General features: G+C 42.5%; 2 protein-coding genes across 2 annotated transcripts; both read right to left on the bottom strand.

The window, feature by feature from the left end:
* Window positions 1-1,829: 1,829 nt before the first annotated feature.
* Window positions 1,830-9,332, bottom strand: LOC125499863. The gene is made up of 4 exons (XM_048649849.1): window positions 3,460-9,332; window positions 3,191-3,341; window positions 2,522-2,635; window positions 1,830-2,262 (listed from the first exon to the last, which is right to left on the bottom strand). The coding sequence occupies exons 1-4, from the start codon at window positions 3,535-3,537 to the stop codon at window positions 1,913-1,915; spliced, it is 693 nt and encodes a 230-aa protein (XP_048505806.1). The 5' UTR covers window positions 3,538-9,332; the 3' UTR covers window positions 1,830-1,912.
* Window positions 4,355-6,482, bottom strand: LOC125500065 (ATPase family AAA domain-containing protein 2-like). The gene is made up of 4 exons (XM_048651282.1): window positions 6,329-6,482; window positions 5,906-6,054; window positions 5,106-5,375; window positions 4,355-4,558 (listed from the first exon to the last, which is right to left on the bottom strand). Exons 1-4 carry the CDS (start codon window positions 6,480-6,482, stop codon window positions 4,355-4,357), a joined length of 777 nt encoding a protein of 258 aa, XP_048507239.1.
* Window positions 9,333-16,886: the final 7,554 nt, after the last annotated feature.

The raw sequence follows: 16,886 nt of genomic DNA, 5'->3' as shown, positions 1-16,886 counted from the left end.
ATAAACCGATTGATAATATTCATGCCCGGTCCGCACTTGATATTTAGAAAGTACCCGTCGGAAAACGTTGTTCCCAAATTGCTTGTCACACCGTATTGCTTCGTGCGTTTGAAAATCTTTCGGAGAGTTTGATTAGCGGTCAAAACAATATTTCAATTAACAATTTACATTCGATTCGACCCATCGTACATTCCGACGATCACCTCCGAGGCATTCGCAAAGTTAATTTGAACTCGGTGCGCTCTCCGGTGGTCCTGTCGAGCCTAAGATCTCATTGTTACGCATATTTCATTTTTAGCGAAGCATCGATGTGTGGCGGACGTTTTGAAGTAGCACCGGTGTGGCACTGTTAGTTCGTTAGCGAGTCATCGTTGCGTTTTCCGATCTGGTTATCGACGCGATGTTATTTCGACCGATGCCTCTCGATACCGTTTTACCTACATTTCAAACTCACGCCTTACTTATTGTCCAGCTGTGTACCTACGTCCGTTCGGGGCATAGACGATCGCCGTGCTATTTCGAATTTATTTCATCCAGCTTACCGCGAGTACGGCGAAAAAATTTCGTACCCAGGCCGATCGGTGGGCAATCAAAGGTGAGCGATAAAAAAGAAAGGAGCTGGTAAGAAAAAAAAAAAGATATATAAATACAGAACGAATTGTCGAGAAAAAGTTAGCCGCTCGCGCTTTGAACCGCGAGAGAACCAGTTCCACGATATCTCTTCTCTTTTGGATAAGGTAATTTTATTTTTCTATCAAACGCATGTATATATCCACCGAGTTTGGCATCGCCGTGACTTCGGGGTGCCTTTGAGGTTCGATCAAAGAACTACTTTTTTTTAGGAGAACTCCACATAATCAGTCCAATGGTCACAGTTGTACGTACAGCTCTGTTAATTGCCAATCAGATGAAATTGGTCTTCGAGTATAATACGTATATCCTCATTCAAAATCGGCTCTCGGACAAAAAAAGACTGTTACGCAACTATGACCAAATGAAATAATACTATTTTTGGTTTCAGTTTGTTTTTTTTTCTATTTTTTTTATTAATGTTAAACTGATTATACGGTACACGGTTGAAACTATTAGCGGTTGGAAAATTCAATTAAAATTGCATTGTTAAGCCAGATCCGTTACACCGCATTACCACACGTTTCCATCTTCTCCTGCAGAGATAAGAATGAAGAAGACATACCTACAAAAGCAGAAGTTGTATTTACGACCTACGTTAACCTACGCGGTGGTCGTAGCGTCCGCACCGTCGCTCGGGAAAAACGAATTATAAGTGAATTTCATTGCGCCTTTTACCTTTTTTTACTCCGCTAATATGAAGTACCGAGCCATACGTATTATATGTTTCGTTTTAAATTCATTCGTATAACGTATTCTCCGCCTCAATTTTTTTTTCTGTTCTCGTGATGTGTACAGCTTCAATAACACCACATTATCTTGGATTGAGGCAAGACGATTAACAAAGAAGAAGAGTTTTTACGACGAGCTGACGTTCGTTGCGGGCGTAGAAAAAGTCAAGCAGCGAAATGTGCAGTTATGAAAGAAAAAAAATTGGTTTCTTTTTTTTTTTTTCTCGCACGCAATCAACTTCGAACAGAAGCTGGATCGTGAAATTAACTTCACGAAGTATGGTAAAGAGAACGAAAGGTAGTGGAAAAAAAAAAAACATCATTCATTTGTCAATGTCGCTGGTTAACTTATTCAATGAAAGGTGATTCCTGAATTTAAAACTTCTGTAACCGGTGTCAATATCATTCGACTGGGAGCTGTTGATCCTTAGGGCGTGTAAAATATACAAGGCGAGTGTAACACTCGATACGTTTTATTGGTAAATCAAATGACAAGTTACTATACACGATACCACATCAAAGTTACGCCAGCGATAGATTCTGTTTCAGAATTATTTCAGTCTTAGATTTTCGGCGTCTCGTTTTTTCGACATTTTCATTTTCACCTTTCTCGTTTCGTTGTAACTGTTCAGACACTCGATTACCGCTTCGGTCATGTTCGTAACATCGCTGTTTCCGATTGCCAGTTCCAGAATTGCGTAAATACCCTCGAGATGTTGAGCGTTGTAGCCGACAGTCAGTGTAACTATTTTGCGCGTTAACTCCCTCGTTCGATTGTTCGAAAGATTCGGGAGACGGGGATTAAATTTCTTATCCACAGTCGCCGATCCGGAAAATATTTTACGTCGTTTCGAAGCACCGGTCTCTCCTGCTGCGCTGTACTCTCGTTTCAACGGGATTCCTGAAAAATTATAACAAACTTCGTTACTCTCCGTGCAAGAAACCATCAATTTTTTCAGCGTTCTTTTTTCACAACCTTCGATACGAAGAAGTCAAAATGCGTAGAACGATGTATTCCATCTTACTCATTAGGTTCTCCACTTATTTTTTACCATTCTCAATTTTTTTTTTTTTCTCAAACTGACAGGCAACGGATAAGTGGCAACACACGAGTTACGTTCTCGACTCATACGAGCGTTTAACTCCGTTTAGTGGCTTACCCGATGTAGACGGTGAAGTGGCCGACCGTACGGATTGAACACCGCTGATTGCGAGCTTTGGCCCCGCGTTCATCTCTCCGGATGATTTTCTACCGGGCATCAACTCCGAAGACACTGGCGATACGGAGTCATATTTTGAATACACGTCAGTCAATTTTCGAAACAGAAAGCACAAATTAATAAATTTACCGATAGTGTCCCGAGCCCGCACTTATACTCTACGGAGGCGATATGTGAGCAAATGGTCATCATTAGAGTAGCCGTTCTCGCTAACGGTTAAACAAATCTGTGATGCCCCACTTTAGTTTTTTTTAACACCCGACACAATGTGCGTTACGGTCTCTATGGACGAGCTTTATTATCGTCTTATGCCTCACGAATTAACATTTTTCCGATCTTTTTGCCGGTCGAATTTCACGGAAATGTGTGGATCGCGGAGTTTATTGACCGCGTCGAGGTGGTTTCTTTTATTTTATTTATTTATTTTTTTTTTTCTCAATTTTTTCTCGCCTCTATTTGACAGAGCGTTTGCCCGTGAAAATTTTGTGGGTACTTTCAAGCATGATTTGAGAACTACATAGCACCTTTCTAATTGCTATCACAGCATGACTGGCTCTAAATGGAGTTCGTATGATGATTGGTGAGTGGTTTAAATAAGTACACATGTACCGCTAGAAGACTTCTGCGATAGATCTTCGGACATCGAAGTTCTTGAACTCATTGGCGCGAATAATTGCTCGAAATATGATTCTCGTTCTCTGGTTTCCGGTAGTTTCATTTCGTAGACTTCTCCCCGTTGGACGTTGTACAATGACTTTACCTGCGAAGGAAAACTGGGATTTTTCAAACGATACCAGGAAATTAAAAATTCACCACGACGAGATGTCACGAGGGAATCGCAGAGGCGGTTCTGATATTCTTTCGCTAATTATACCAACCTCTTCGGGCAGGTTTGCGTGTCTACAATTGGCGGTTGTCAGAACGAACATAGTCACGGTACTGTCAAGACCCTCCATCAGTGAGGTGAAGACGACGCGTGCTGGTTCCTCTACCAGTTCCCACCACGACGTGATGTCTGGTATGTACAGTAAAGAAGGAAGAGTATGTCGTGCCTCCTTAACCCGCTTTATAAACGGAGAGGTGAATTCGCGAGGTAAAATCGCGAGGGGGGAAAAACAAGCAACGGAACGGTTAAATCGCCACGATTCATGTTTACGTAATAGGAAAAAGGTACAACGTGATTCGGAATATCCACCTGGATTATCGCCTCTTCTGCCGCTCTACCGGTTACTTCGTACAACGTCGTTATGTCGAGAACGTGACAGTGCAGGTGCTCCAGGGCGTGCAATATCGCCGGTCCTATGTGACGACTCTGACAGTTGTCGTTCCCCGTCAATAACAGTCGTGGACATCCGCAGGATTTCGGTGTGCTTTTACCACCGCTGAAACTACAATCGCAAACGATTGTGAAAAAAAACTTTCGTGAAAATAATCAGACGGCTAACGTTTTGTCCCGCGCGAAGTTCCCGCGAAGACAGAGCGTCTGGATTCTGTCCATAACGGTGTTCAGAGTTTCTCGAAGCAAGGGTCGTATTCGTCGAGACAAACGCTTCACCGGGGACACGGCTACGCGATGCGATGCTGGAATAATTTTCTGATGCGCCGTCAAGAAGTCTCGCTTGTTGACCTGGGTTTAGACGGGCAAATATCACATTCTTTCGCGCGGACACACCGACCACCCATATCGCAAACGACGTTTACACCTCGGGCAACGATTCCAGGACGTTAGATGACGACGCTAACGGGTCGAACGGGATCCTGCGCTATCAAATTTCAATGGCTTACTTTTAAAAACCTTCCGTTTATCCGGTGTTTCGCTTTGGTCGTGTAAATTTGCGGGTAATTCCTTCTGACGCAGCACATAACAGCCTCGGCGCAAAGTGCCTGAAGATCGCTACCGCAGAATCCTATTGTCTTAGAAGCCAGATACGAAACGAATCTCTTTCCCGGCTTGTCTTTCCAATTGTTGACGTGGACCTGACATCGAAAACTCGTGATTAATAGTCGGCCTATGGTCTCACGCTCGGATTTCTTATCGATCGCGGAGCCACGCACGACACGCATACCGCGTAGCGATCATCTAACGAGAGGGGCCTTATTTGGGGATCGTGATCGACGATCGCCGTTTCGTTCGAATGTCGACGCGCTGCTATCGATCGATGCCAACCGGTACGTTGGTATTTTTTCATCAATTAGAAAGGAATCACTTTGCAAATAAATTTTGATCATCCTAACAAATTGTTCCGCCATTGAATATACGTGCGTGCCAGATGTACGTGTATATTATTTTCAAACGATTTATCCCATCGTCGACTTTTTAAACGAACCAACGATCTTTCACCGGGTTAACTTCGCATCACTTTCCCTCCGCGTGCTTATTATTATTAGTTTGTTTTTTTTTTTTGTTTTTTTTTTACCACGGTATCTTACATGCTCGCTCAATCACCGGTTCAAATGTATAATCGGTTCGCGAAGATGACGAGTAAATGCGATATTTTAACCGATGAAAAAATGATCCCCGTACCGCCAGTATTTCCTTCCTGGTATTGAAACAAGGCAATGGAAAGTATAATTCCTTGTCGAATCTTCCAGGTCTACGAAGCGCCGGGTCTATGGCTTCCAGTCGGTTGGTAGCTCCTATGACGATCACTTCGGAATTATTGTCCAAGCCGTCCATTAGGGCGAGAAGGGTGGACACGACGCTCGTGTGAACGAAATCTTGTCTGCTCGATCTGACCGGTGCCAAACCGTCGACCTCGTCGAAGAATATGATGCACGGTTTCGTTTGCTTGGCCTGCGCATATCGAATTAATTGGCGATTAATTAAAGGCTGTAACGATTAACCGTTGATATCGAGGCAACCGTTGCGGGTTAACTATGGGGCCCCCTCTTCGTCCCCATCAATCTCTTGTTTCGACCCCGGACTGTCAGTTACAAGTTTTTTTGCAAGCGAATCGCGGATCGCGGTAGCTCGACTGTAATTGATTGATAATCCGGTAAGCGCGCCGTCGAGAGGAAATTATACTTTCATATTAGACGGCGCGTTAATAATATTTGGAGAATGATAAAGATTTCCCTCCGTCGTCGAACGCGCGGCGTGCGTAGGAACCACCGGGTAGAGCTCACACCCAGAAGCTTAGAAATCTTGTAGAGATAACTCAAGTGTCAAGACTTTAAGGCGTCCGCTGTATCAACACCTTCCTCAGACGGCGAGAATAAATTACACGACGAACGCCTGGACTTCTTATTTTGTTTCTGGTTTTCGTTACGACGAAACGAAAAGCTCGCTCGGATATCGGGATTATGGGAATCGACGTTGATTACCCTGAGAAATATGTCTCTGAGCCGTTTTTCGCTATCGCCAACCCATTTGCTGAGACAGTCCGAACCTTTCCTCGATATAAATGAAACTTTTCGTCCTGCGGTGCTGCACTCCAGAGCCAGCGCACCGGCCATCAAAGTTTTTCCAGTTCCTTGAAGAAAAACGCAGTTAACCTTCGAATTATAACAAATTGTAACTGCGCCGATGTGAGTGAGATATACTACTCAAGCTGATCTCGTAGCGCTGATTTCATATAAAATGTTCTACCGTATTATCTACCTACTCTGACAATCTGCAGCGGCACTACCAGCGCACACCGCGTTACGGTAACGTTTATAATTGCGATTCCGACCTCGCGGGATGGTCGATTGGAAATCGAATTCGTGGTAAAGGCAAGAAATCTTTGACTGTACAGTTTTGATTACCGGGAGGTCCGTAGAACAAAAGTCCACGTGGTGGTTTCACGTTGAACCTCGCGTAAATGTCTCCATACATCAAGGGGAAAAGAACACTTTCTTTGAGAATTTGTATTTGACTCTCGAGACCACCGATGGAGCTGAAATCCTTAGCGGCTGCCATCGTTCCTTCGCATCTGTGTACGGGCAGCTGCTCGTTCGCGTGTTCTCGAAATCCGTTTGATTACGTTAACCCGAAAATTATAATTGCGTGCAGCATTTAAAATCAGAGAAACTATGGATTGATTGTCACTAAAAAAAAAAAGGGTCCTTCATTCGACGGTCATTAAAAAATCTCATGTCCTGTTCACGGGTCAAATTCCCACTGAAATTTTACCACTTCGTTTCATGTTAGAAATTTTTCTTTTTTACGACCCTCGAATAGGCGCGTCGGAGAATAATATATGGGGGGAAGCCGACCGGATTACACGCCGACTTCAGATCTCAAATTCTTCTGTCGATTGTCGATTATCTGTATGATAGAAATGTGTTCAACCGTTGTATGGTATTTGACGGTTATCGTCAATTTCACGGGTTATCGAATGAAAGAGAGAAATTTTCTACTCGAAACGGGAAGAAAAAAGAATCAATGAATCTCGGCACGAAACTTAATGGGTCAAAATAATGCATGCGTGTAAGCCGCGATAAGGTCAGCTACGTTCGTTCAAAGAAACTGAATTTTTCTATTTGCTCAGAAAATACGTATAGTAAACTTTCGATCAGTCAGACTTCGGGTATAATGTGTGGTCAACGTGAGTGACGTTAAGTACTTATTACACATACCGGCTATCTCTGCATGAATATAATTTGGACGCGGATGCGAAGTTCGCGTGCACATCCCGGTGGTAAATAACAATTTATTAGTTATTGGTTACGTGACTTCACGTTGAAAATATACAAGTATATCATTCGATGGGCGAAGATCCGATGATATTAAGTGATTTCAGTTATTCTCTGAGAAACCGGGCTATTTCATTTTTGATTCGAACGCTCTTCTGTGGTATCGACTCGAATTGGAGAATATTTTACATGCACGCAAAGAGATATCTATCCACGTTCTTTCGCGGTCATTGGCTTTACTCGTATCATACGTACACGTTATTTTATATTCCTAACGTGCGTGAAATTTTAATACTTATTAGCGCTCTTGCAGATGCAGGTGGTCGTAAGCGACACAAAACTAAAAACTAGTACGTACCCGTGTACACACACGTCTACCCGTGTACACACTTCTTCTCAAACTTTTAACCATCTTTAGTCAGGGGTTGAAGGATTTAACAGTCATGAATCACGCGATGACGGCGTCTGAGATTCTCTCTGTACTTACCTGTATTATTATATTACGTACTCGCGATTAGTTAGCTAACGATCGAGCGTGTTCTCCACTATTTAATGCCGACGTCTTTCCTCTCCTTAATTGGGGGGAAAAACAAAAAGAATCCGAATAAATGTATATGTATATATAATACGAAACGAGCGTGTTAATCAAAGTACGGAGCACATCTCCCGGTATCCCATTAGATAATCTTCCCCAGCAATGTTCGAAATCAGGCGGTAATAAAATTTTGCACTCGCTGACGTCGCGACTCGCTCGAATGCTCCGTATAGCTGCGAAACACTGCAGAATTTTCGTGTGCATGTTTTTAATTTAGCTCACTCCGATTTGCCTTATTTTTCCGCAAGAATCTTGAACAGCTTTATTTTTTCATCAGTCTCGCGCACCGTCAGCGTCGAGTTATAATTCATCTTGTTATAATTATCCAAGGTCGTTACCTATAAATCAGTTCCGGACTTGGTTAGCTCGCTGTTCGCATTGCCGCGCTCAATTTCTTAATCGTAGGTTTCCTCGTGATCGCTTTTTTTTCCTCATCGTGTACACTTTGATGAGGTAATGAAAATAATCGTTAGTATATCATTAGCGTTTTCTCATGCGACCGTTTGTTTTATTTCAATCGTATTCCACAATAAATATCCGCCATATTTCTCACGTGTTTTTCGAGATTCGTTATACCGTTTACAGCGCGATGCGGTAAAAATGGAGAAAAATAAGCTTCGTCCGTAAGTCCAAAGACCTCTTTTTTTTCCTGTATACATTCTGTAGCAAGTCCCCATCAATTTAACCTTCATCGCGGGTACTTATTGCTCATTTCACGCGCTCACGGCTCGTTCTTTTTTTGGTTTTTGTTTTTTTGTTTTCTTCTTTTTATCAAGTGGTCGCTTCTCTTTCGCAAGTACAATGACGACGCAGAAAGATAACCAGGAAAGGTTCAAGTCGGACGAAGACCAGTTTTAGCCCGCGGTGTACGTCGAACCTTTCCTTTCTCGGCCCTTTCTTTCACGAGATGAACCCGCAGTAGTTATATGGTCAGGAAGCAGGCAAGATGGTTTTATATTTATTTCTTATATTTGTTTATTTTTACTTTTGTTTCCTCTCAACTCGTGAGACCAAAATGGACAAAGATTGCCGGTGGTGTACGACGGTCAGAATTTTAAGCAGATATTTTTTAAGGCCCGAATTCGCGAAGTTAGTTCGAATAGAGGTACGCATATATGTGTATTCTATATATGAATTTATATTTCAACGGAGAAAATTCTAAGTCTAATGACGCGTTCGCCGTGTTCGTTGCCCGCTCGGATACATACGCCTCGAAGATTCATCGAGCTCGAAGGTGTAATAGCGTTATGGTTATAGAGTTGGCAGGTTAAATTGCTAGTTAAAGGGTCGATATAAATAACGTTAATTGACACGCGAAGGTATCCGAAGATTTTCTGCAATTTATCAACAACTCAAAGCCGGTTATTAAATCGACTCGGATTTGCCGAAGGTGTCTGTAATGTAGGTAGAACTTACAACGATCGACGAATTGTTGCTCGTCATCGTCCAATTCTGCTGGAGCGTTACAATGTTCGTTTCTAAAACGGAACGCCGTTATATGCCTATAGCGTGTGTACTACTTGTACCGTTTTTTTCCCTTCCTTTTTTTTTTTTTTTCTTCTCTTCACAATCCGCTCATGCGACGTATACGGAAAGTGTGAAATTTTGATTTCAGAACCGCGAAGTCCGAAGTGGTCCAGAAATTGAGAGAAACGATATTTTTTCTCTCTCCGTTCGGCAGGGTCCCCGAATTTGTACGGGTATTACGTTAAGGTATCCTCGAGAACATGTTCCGTTACGAGACACGGGGGAAATCATTACGGAGGTGCTGCGGAGGCGCGACAGTGAAAACCAGTTTTGTTGCAACTCTCGCGAACGTCTGGATCACACACTCGATGTTACCCCGTCCCGTGCACATTGTAAGCGATGCGTAATCGTCGGACCGCTGAAATCGAAAACGAGCGGATAAGATGGAAACCTGGAAGACGCGTGCGATTTCGTTTCCATCGTTCAGCGGCCGGTTATCCCGTTTCGTCCGTTTGGCGAGGCAGGCAATTGAGAGACGAGAAAGCAAAACGGGGAGTCCGTCGTGGCCGATCGGCTTCCAGGTGAGGTGGACGAAAGAAAGACCGATGAACAACTTTGGGAGCACCGCGTGAGTTCAGATGGTTCGAGATATACATATACTGGGTATATTATCTTATGATACATGTATTCTAACGTTTGCGACTTCTTTATGGTTTTCATATAGTTATTCTTGTCATGCGCACGGTGTCACTAGATTTAATAGACTGGCAAACAGTGAAATGAATAGAGCACACACCGTTGCTTCTGTACAAACATGGCTACTATCTTATTTGTCACAAACGCCTTACGGCGTGTTCTTCTATTCCCAAATATCTATTCAGCTGGCGGCACGTCTCCCATTTGCATTCGAGAAACGAACCAGCCTCTGCACTCGCCATCGGCAGTCCGGTACCCCACGGCGTACACGGGTACAGGTATACATACACGCCTAAACGTATTCGGAGGAAGGGTCAGAACCTCCGCTTTTGTTGAAAGATGTGATTAGGCTCGTTAGAACAGAAATTTCGTTTGCCTCGAGTATCTTCGAACGCATGACGGAGTGAAACTGTTTTTCTTCCACATTTCGGGAGTCACCGAAATCTAAGAAAAGTACCACATAAGCCGCTGCCGATGCCCGGTTCTTGCGCCATCGCGCGCTCGGGGTTTGAAAGAATCGGTAACGCGTGTTTAGCGTAATTATTATACGGGGAAACCGGCTAATTTTCTCTGACAACAAATCGGATGTCTTCCGTCGCTTGTATACAAATCATACAATATACGTCGTACGAGAATGGAAATAAAAGAAAAAATTAAACGGATGAATACTCGGTGCTTCTCGCCATCTGTGCTCCACGCGGTCCTACGGCGGAGCTGCGAACGATTTCCCTTTGTGATTGAATAAATGAGCTATAAAATTTATTAGACATACGACATTTGTCAAATGTTACGACAATAATCACGCCACTCGATACGCGGGTCGTCGAGTCTCACCGTTAGCTTTTATCCAATTAATGGAAGAGGACTTCTTGTTCCCTTTTTTTCTTATACCGTTCGAGTGTATAGGTATCTGTGTTCATGTCGCAACTACGTAAGCGACGAAAAAGCATCAAATTTTTTTGAAAAACTTTGGTCAATCATCGTGGATCTCAATTACCCAATGATATGTAATTTCTATCTAATTACGAGAAATATTTCATACATCGGAGATCATCTCTCGTTTTGCGACATCGGTAAAGAGACTCGAGATATATATATATATATCTCGCTACACATGTAACGCATGTGAGTGAAAATTTAACCGTTAGAAACTGAGAAGAATATTAATCAAACGTCGTAACTTTGGGCATGCGATAGCGTTGAATACAATTAATCCTAATTAAATAGGTGCTAGATAGCTATACCGTTTCGTTTGTAAGACTTTAATGTTATTCCCCGATACGTATACGCCCCTGCAGCTACTACTATACGTATAGCCTCGACATTGAATCGGCAGTCATTGACGAGGACTAATGCGACGTATTATTTTTACTCGAAAGAAATTCCCCGGCCGGTTTAAAAAATGTACGACAATTTGTCCGTTAAACGTATCGTAGTATTTTCACACTTGGTCACCACCTGCGGAGCACTTGACAATCGTATAAAAGAATGAAATAATTGTTTCGGTTGATCCGATCGCGCGGCAACCGTTTGAACGAAATGATACGTACGGGTGAGAGGCTGTTGCGATCTATAGAGCCGCTGGGTGCTCCGTGTAAATTATATATAAGTTACTTGCTATACACACGAGTGTCGTTTGTTTTTGTTCGGCATTCACGTGTCGAACTGTCCGATTGATAAGATCTTCGATCTTGAATCTCGACTGTTGGATCGAGCCCAACTAAGGCCACGACATGGTGGATGTAAAGGTTATTGGCCTTCCACAGCTCGTGCAATACTCGGTTATTTACCGTTTTGTTTTTCAAATTTAATCACATCAAGCACAACTACCGTTCACACCCTTCCAGATCCGGCAGTAAAGTTTATTCACGCAAGAAACAAGAATTTCATTTCGTTATCTCAATGTTTTATTTCTCTTTATTCAAAAAAACAACTTTCCGGTCGGTCCAATTCCCAACAGGCGAATAACTTCTTCGAGTACCTACCTACCTCGCTTTGCCCGACTTTGCCGAACGAAATTCAGTAAAAACAAAACTGCACGGAGACGACGTCGAGCCGTTCGAACAATTAGCAATTGCCTTCGGGAGACGTTGCAATGCGGGATAAAATCGCTCCGATATCCGTACATACCTATGAAGCTGTATGAGAAAGAAGGAAAAAAAAAAAAGAAAAAATTCATCCTTCGCGGAGCTTGGGAACTTTTGGTTTTGTTTCATTTTTTTCTCACACTCGTGTGTAACGTTTGCGAAGATATTCAACTATCCAACTAACTATAAACGATATTCAATTACGGGATACCGCGGCGGTTATTGTATTATATACCCATAACCATCTCCTAGCGATCGATAAATTTAATGAATATGATTTTTTTCGCTTCTTCTTTTTCATTGGTTCCCTTTTTTTTTTTTTTTTTTTATTTCTCTAGATTTTAAAGATAATTGCCCCTGCAATTAACCCGACTAAATTTTACAGTTCCCTACCACAGAGCGAAGATAATCGTGACTTGACGGTTAAAAACGATAATCGTACACGTCATGTTGGTAACGCGATGTGTGTTCATATTTTGCTACCTTTGTTCGACATTTGAACGGAGAACATTTCATTGTGAGATTTTCATGCGAGACGCGATTGCCGCAACACATTTCCGAAAATACCACCATCGAACGGATTAATCAGCGAATTGATTTTCGAGTCACGATTTTTCGTACCGTGAAATTTAGGTGTCGGTATCCAAGAAACGCCTATAGATCAAAGCTCACGCTGCACGGCTCGGCGGCATTTGATCACAATATCATTTGATCGGCCGAAAAAATTATCGATCGGTCAACGATGAATTATGGATTTTCTATCGTGAAAGAATCGGGTGGGCGGGGGGATGCGAATACCCCGCGACTTACTTTTTGTATACAATGAATGGGGAAAGCTATCGGCGATCTAATGGTTGTAACAATTAAGTGTAATAAAAAAGAAAAAGGACGAAAAAAAAAAGAAAAATAGTAAACTGGTTCTAATTAATTCAATCGTTTCCTGAGTACTCGGGCTATACATTTATACCTGCCCCGAGTCTGTATCGATTATTTTATTGCTTTTTAATAGCGCGTATTTGCAATAATCGATCACCACTGCACATTGAATTCCTGTGCGATAAATACCTGAGATACACAACGCGACGATTGGCTCAATCAAATGCGATTGACCCTTGTTGAATAATTCTTTGAAACTAGGGGCCGTTTTACATGACATCCTCATTTCTTTTTTTTCTCTCTTACCTTTTTTTTCAAAACTTTTTTTTATTCTTTCCTTATACAGTTTTGAAAACAGCGATTCCTGCGCCCGCTACCATTGTCTCCTTTGAACACGAAACTGAAATTCCTCTGTATTTTGTGAGATGCTTCACGAATGCAAATCGTATAGAATATATAAGTTCAGTATTAAAGTCACGATCGGAGTCGGTGTACGTCAAAAAATAGAACGGCAATCTGCTTGAATATTTGATCCATACGTTGAAAAAGATTGCTAACGATCGTATATACGTATACGTACAACTGGGGGATTTCGTTGAGTCAGTAGATGAACATGTATATTTTAAACCACACTTATCAGCGTTTGACATCTGGGAAAGAAACGATCGACTGAAATTAGTCGATCTACGAAGTCGATGCTAAATAGCTTTTGAAGACCGCTGACGACCCGGTCTGCACCTCGAGACCATTAATCTTTCCACCGTCATGCCTTAACTAGGCTACTACTGCAGAATATGCCCCCGTTAAAATAATTAGAATCTTAAAAAGTCACGTTTAATTATGTTAATCGATTCATTCCGTATCTCCGGTCAATTGATACGTCAGATTATCCTATTTATTTTCCGTAAAGGATAAAAAAGACTTGGTACGCCTTTATCGGATTCAGGGTGAAACCTAATAGCCGATATAATCGGTGGTATTAAGACGTGCAATCAGCCGTTCGATCGAATCGCGGTTTCGGATAAACATTCGAACAGGGGCGATAATCCGAGTCCTGAATTCGGACAATCCGGCGGTGAAGAGCGCGCCGGGCGATTTGAGGAGGAACTCTCAAATATACATATATTCCGGCGGGCTTCCTCCTGCCTCGTTGCCGGAGCTCCTGGGAGGGGCAGGAGCTTAACGCGGTCGTAATCATCAATCTAAAGTCGTAAAGCTGACAATAGAAACCCCATAAAATGACCGGGACAACATGCAACCCGTGTTGGTTGGCCGGAGTTCGTTCGGCACCGGATTTCTCAAACTCATATATGTATATACACGTATATCTCGGGTCGTAACGAAATTCCAATCGGTTATTACGACACCGAGGGGCGCCTCGCGATCCAAACTAACCGGAGGTAGGGACGCCGAGGGTTAAAATATCGCCCTGGCATAAATTATGTGGGACTTTATAACAGGAGAGCATAGATGACCGGGGATCAAGTTATGAACCTGCACACCGACGTACGCGCGGATCCTCGTAACGCCGTTATCAAACGCAACATCAATCGGACGTTTTTGATCTCAGGTTTCCCCCCTTTGTTTTTTTTTTGTTTTTTGCTTTTCTTTCTTCCAAGGACGAACGGACGTATTTTACCCGATAAGACGACGAGTGCGGAAATGATAAATTTAAATAAAACCAGGCGAATGTGATACGCACCTCGTACCCGTAGAGTGGCATACGTATGTACGCCTCTCTCCGGGATTATCGGGGGTCAGAATAATATACGTGCGTATTTATAATAATGGTCGTACAAGTTCGTACCACTGCATGCTAGCGTATATATATGCATATTATCGCGTAGACAATGGTCGTCCAGATGATATTAATGTGCGAAGATTCGAACTGGAACTATAATATAATAACGACGAATTTAAATATTCAAATTTCCGGTATGGAGTCTCGGCCGGAATGTCGCCGAGAAGTTAAATCGAATTTGAATTAATCTACCTGGCTACCAACGCGCGACCGTGCATTACACGCGACCGCTTTTATTGTTATCTTAATTAAAATTTTAATCCTTCGGTTTCGTTTCCACCCGCCCCTCTCATCTACGATGATGCAAACTCATTTCTCGGAGGCGCTATAAGGTCGCGCCCAAATTCTCCATTAAAATCGGACTAATATTCGATCGTCACAGAATTTCTTAGAAAATATATTCCACGCGTATATATATACATATATACAAGCGTTACCGAGATGTAGGTGCAGCAGATAAAACGTTAATGCAAATGTTTTGTACCTGTTAATCAACTCGATCAACGATCTATGATAATTTAAAAAATATCCATTCACAAAAATATCTACAATTAAATAACTATCGCGATCATATTTGTAACACGAGAGATTTGATCCAACGAATAACGGACACGTATTCGGCAATGGTAATATTTTGTGCTTTTTCTCCCGATTCGATACCCCGGAGGGTTAGAAGCGGAATAAGAACAGGATCTTCTGGCCGACGGTGCTTCGCAGTCGATTTGATTCGCATCGATCAACACGTAATCGTAAAATCCCGATCGCCAGCGGATCCAAGGTGCGCGGCAACGCCCCGCGATTCGCAATCGTCTCATTTTGCTCCTCGCCACACTCGAGATCGCCTCTCTTATTTATCTTCGCTATATCGAACGCATGAGAACTGTTCAGCGATCCAAAAAAATATTTCCACCCATTCGACATGTGAGACCGTTCTCGATCGTTGTCGTTATTATTGTTACATCAATTCCGGAAGATGATTCGATCTGTACGTTTTACTTTTTCTACCTAACCACCTGCCGCCATCCTGCCATCGACGTTCCCGCGTGCACGGCGATATACATATGTATACATGTGATCGGGTACGAATTAAGAACGGCAAGAGTTCTTTTGTACGATTCGTGTTGTACAGTCGCGTGATGTTGAAAGCACCGTCTACAATTAGGCTTATAAAACTCGGTCTCATCCTGCACGTTGTATACGCGGTAAAGCCGATGCTGTGGGTATAAGTTTTTTTTTGTTGCGCGAAAACGAACGGCACCTTCACCAGTTCTTTTGACCGATAAATCCGTCCGCCTTGCTCACCGGTCGAACTTTTTATTTTTATCGATTTGCGTTATTCTTTGCCGATTTTATTCTGTTTATTCAAATACGTAAGCTTTTAACGTTATTCAATTATTCCGGTAATGGCTCGCCGGTCTATTACCGTTCCTGTACGTCGCCTGGTGTACCTAATGCCGAAATTATAATAAAACCTGACCCGATTCTTTCGCTGTACGCTTTTTGATCATGAAGGATTCTTTAGATTCGTCTCGTCGCGAACGGATCGATCGACGGCGTACGGCAATTTTCATTTTTCCAATTTTGCGTCGAACTTTCCCGAAGTGCGGTTTAAAAAATTTTTCAAGTACATAAGCGTTTAATATCGCGTGTGACAATATTGTGAACGGTATAGGTACATAAATACAAGTTGCCGTGCCCAAGGCTGTTAAATCACCGGTTCAGATATTAGACATTATTTTCAATTATAAAAAACAATTACCCATCGAAATTGACTATTATCAAGATGGTCGATCGTCGTACCGTCCTATACCGATAGAAAAGACACTCGGACACGAGTGTTGGTGGTAATATGTATTTTATCGAGATCTCTACATAGATATTTTGTAATACATACCGGGTAGAGAAAATCTTCGTCATACCACCGGCGGCTCCGAGCAGGAAGCGCCACTTTTGATGTTCCTCGATTTTTTTTTGATTTTATTTTTTACTTTTTTTCATCCTTCTCGTACACGCGCTCGATTCGTGGTTTTGTTAGACGCTGACAGCTCGTATCACGGAATCTTTTAGTCGACGGTTACAAGCCGCGCGTCGGTTCAATCCGCGCTCTCCTTCCATTCCCGCGTATACGTCTAAAAACCGTCTCAACGGTTCTGATGTATTCAAGAA

The sequence above is a fragment of the Athalia rosae genome, chromosome 2 (assembly GCF_917208135.1).
Source record: "Athalia rosae chromosome 2, iyAthRosa1.1, whole genome shotgun sequence".
NCBI lineage: Eukaryota > Metazoa > Arthropoda > Insecta > Hymenoptera > Athaliidae > Athalia > Athalia rosae.
This window is presented reverse-complemented; position numbering and strand designations above follow the sequence as displayed.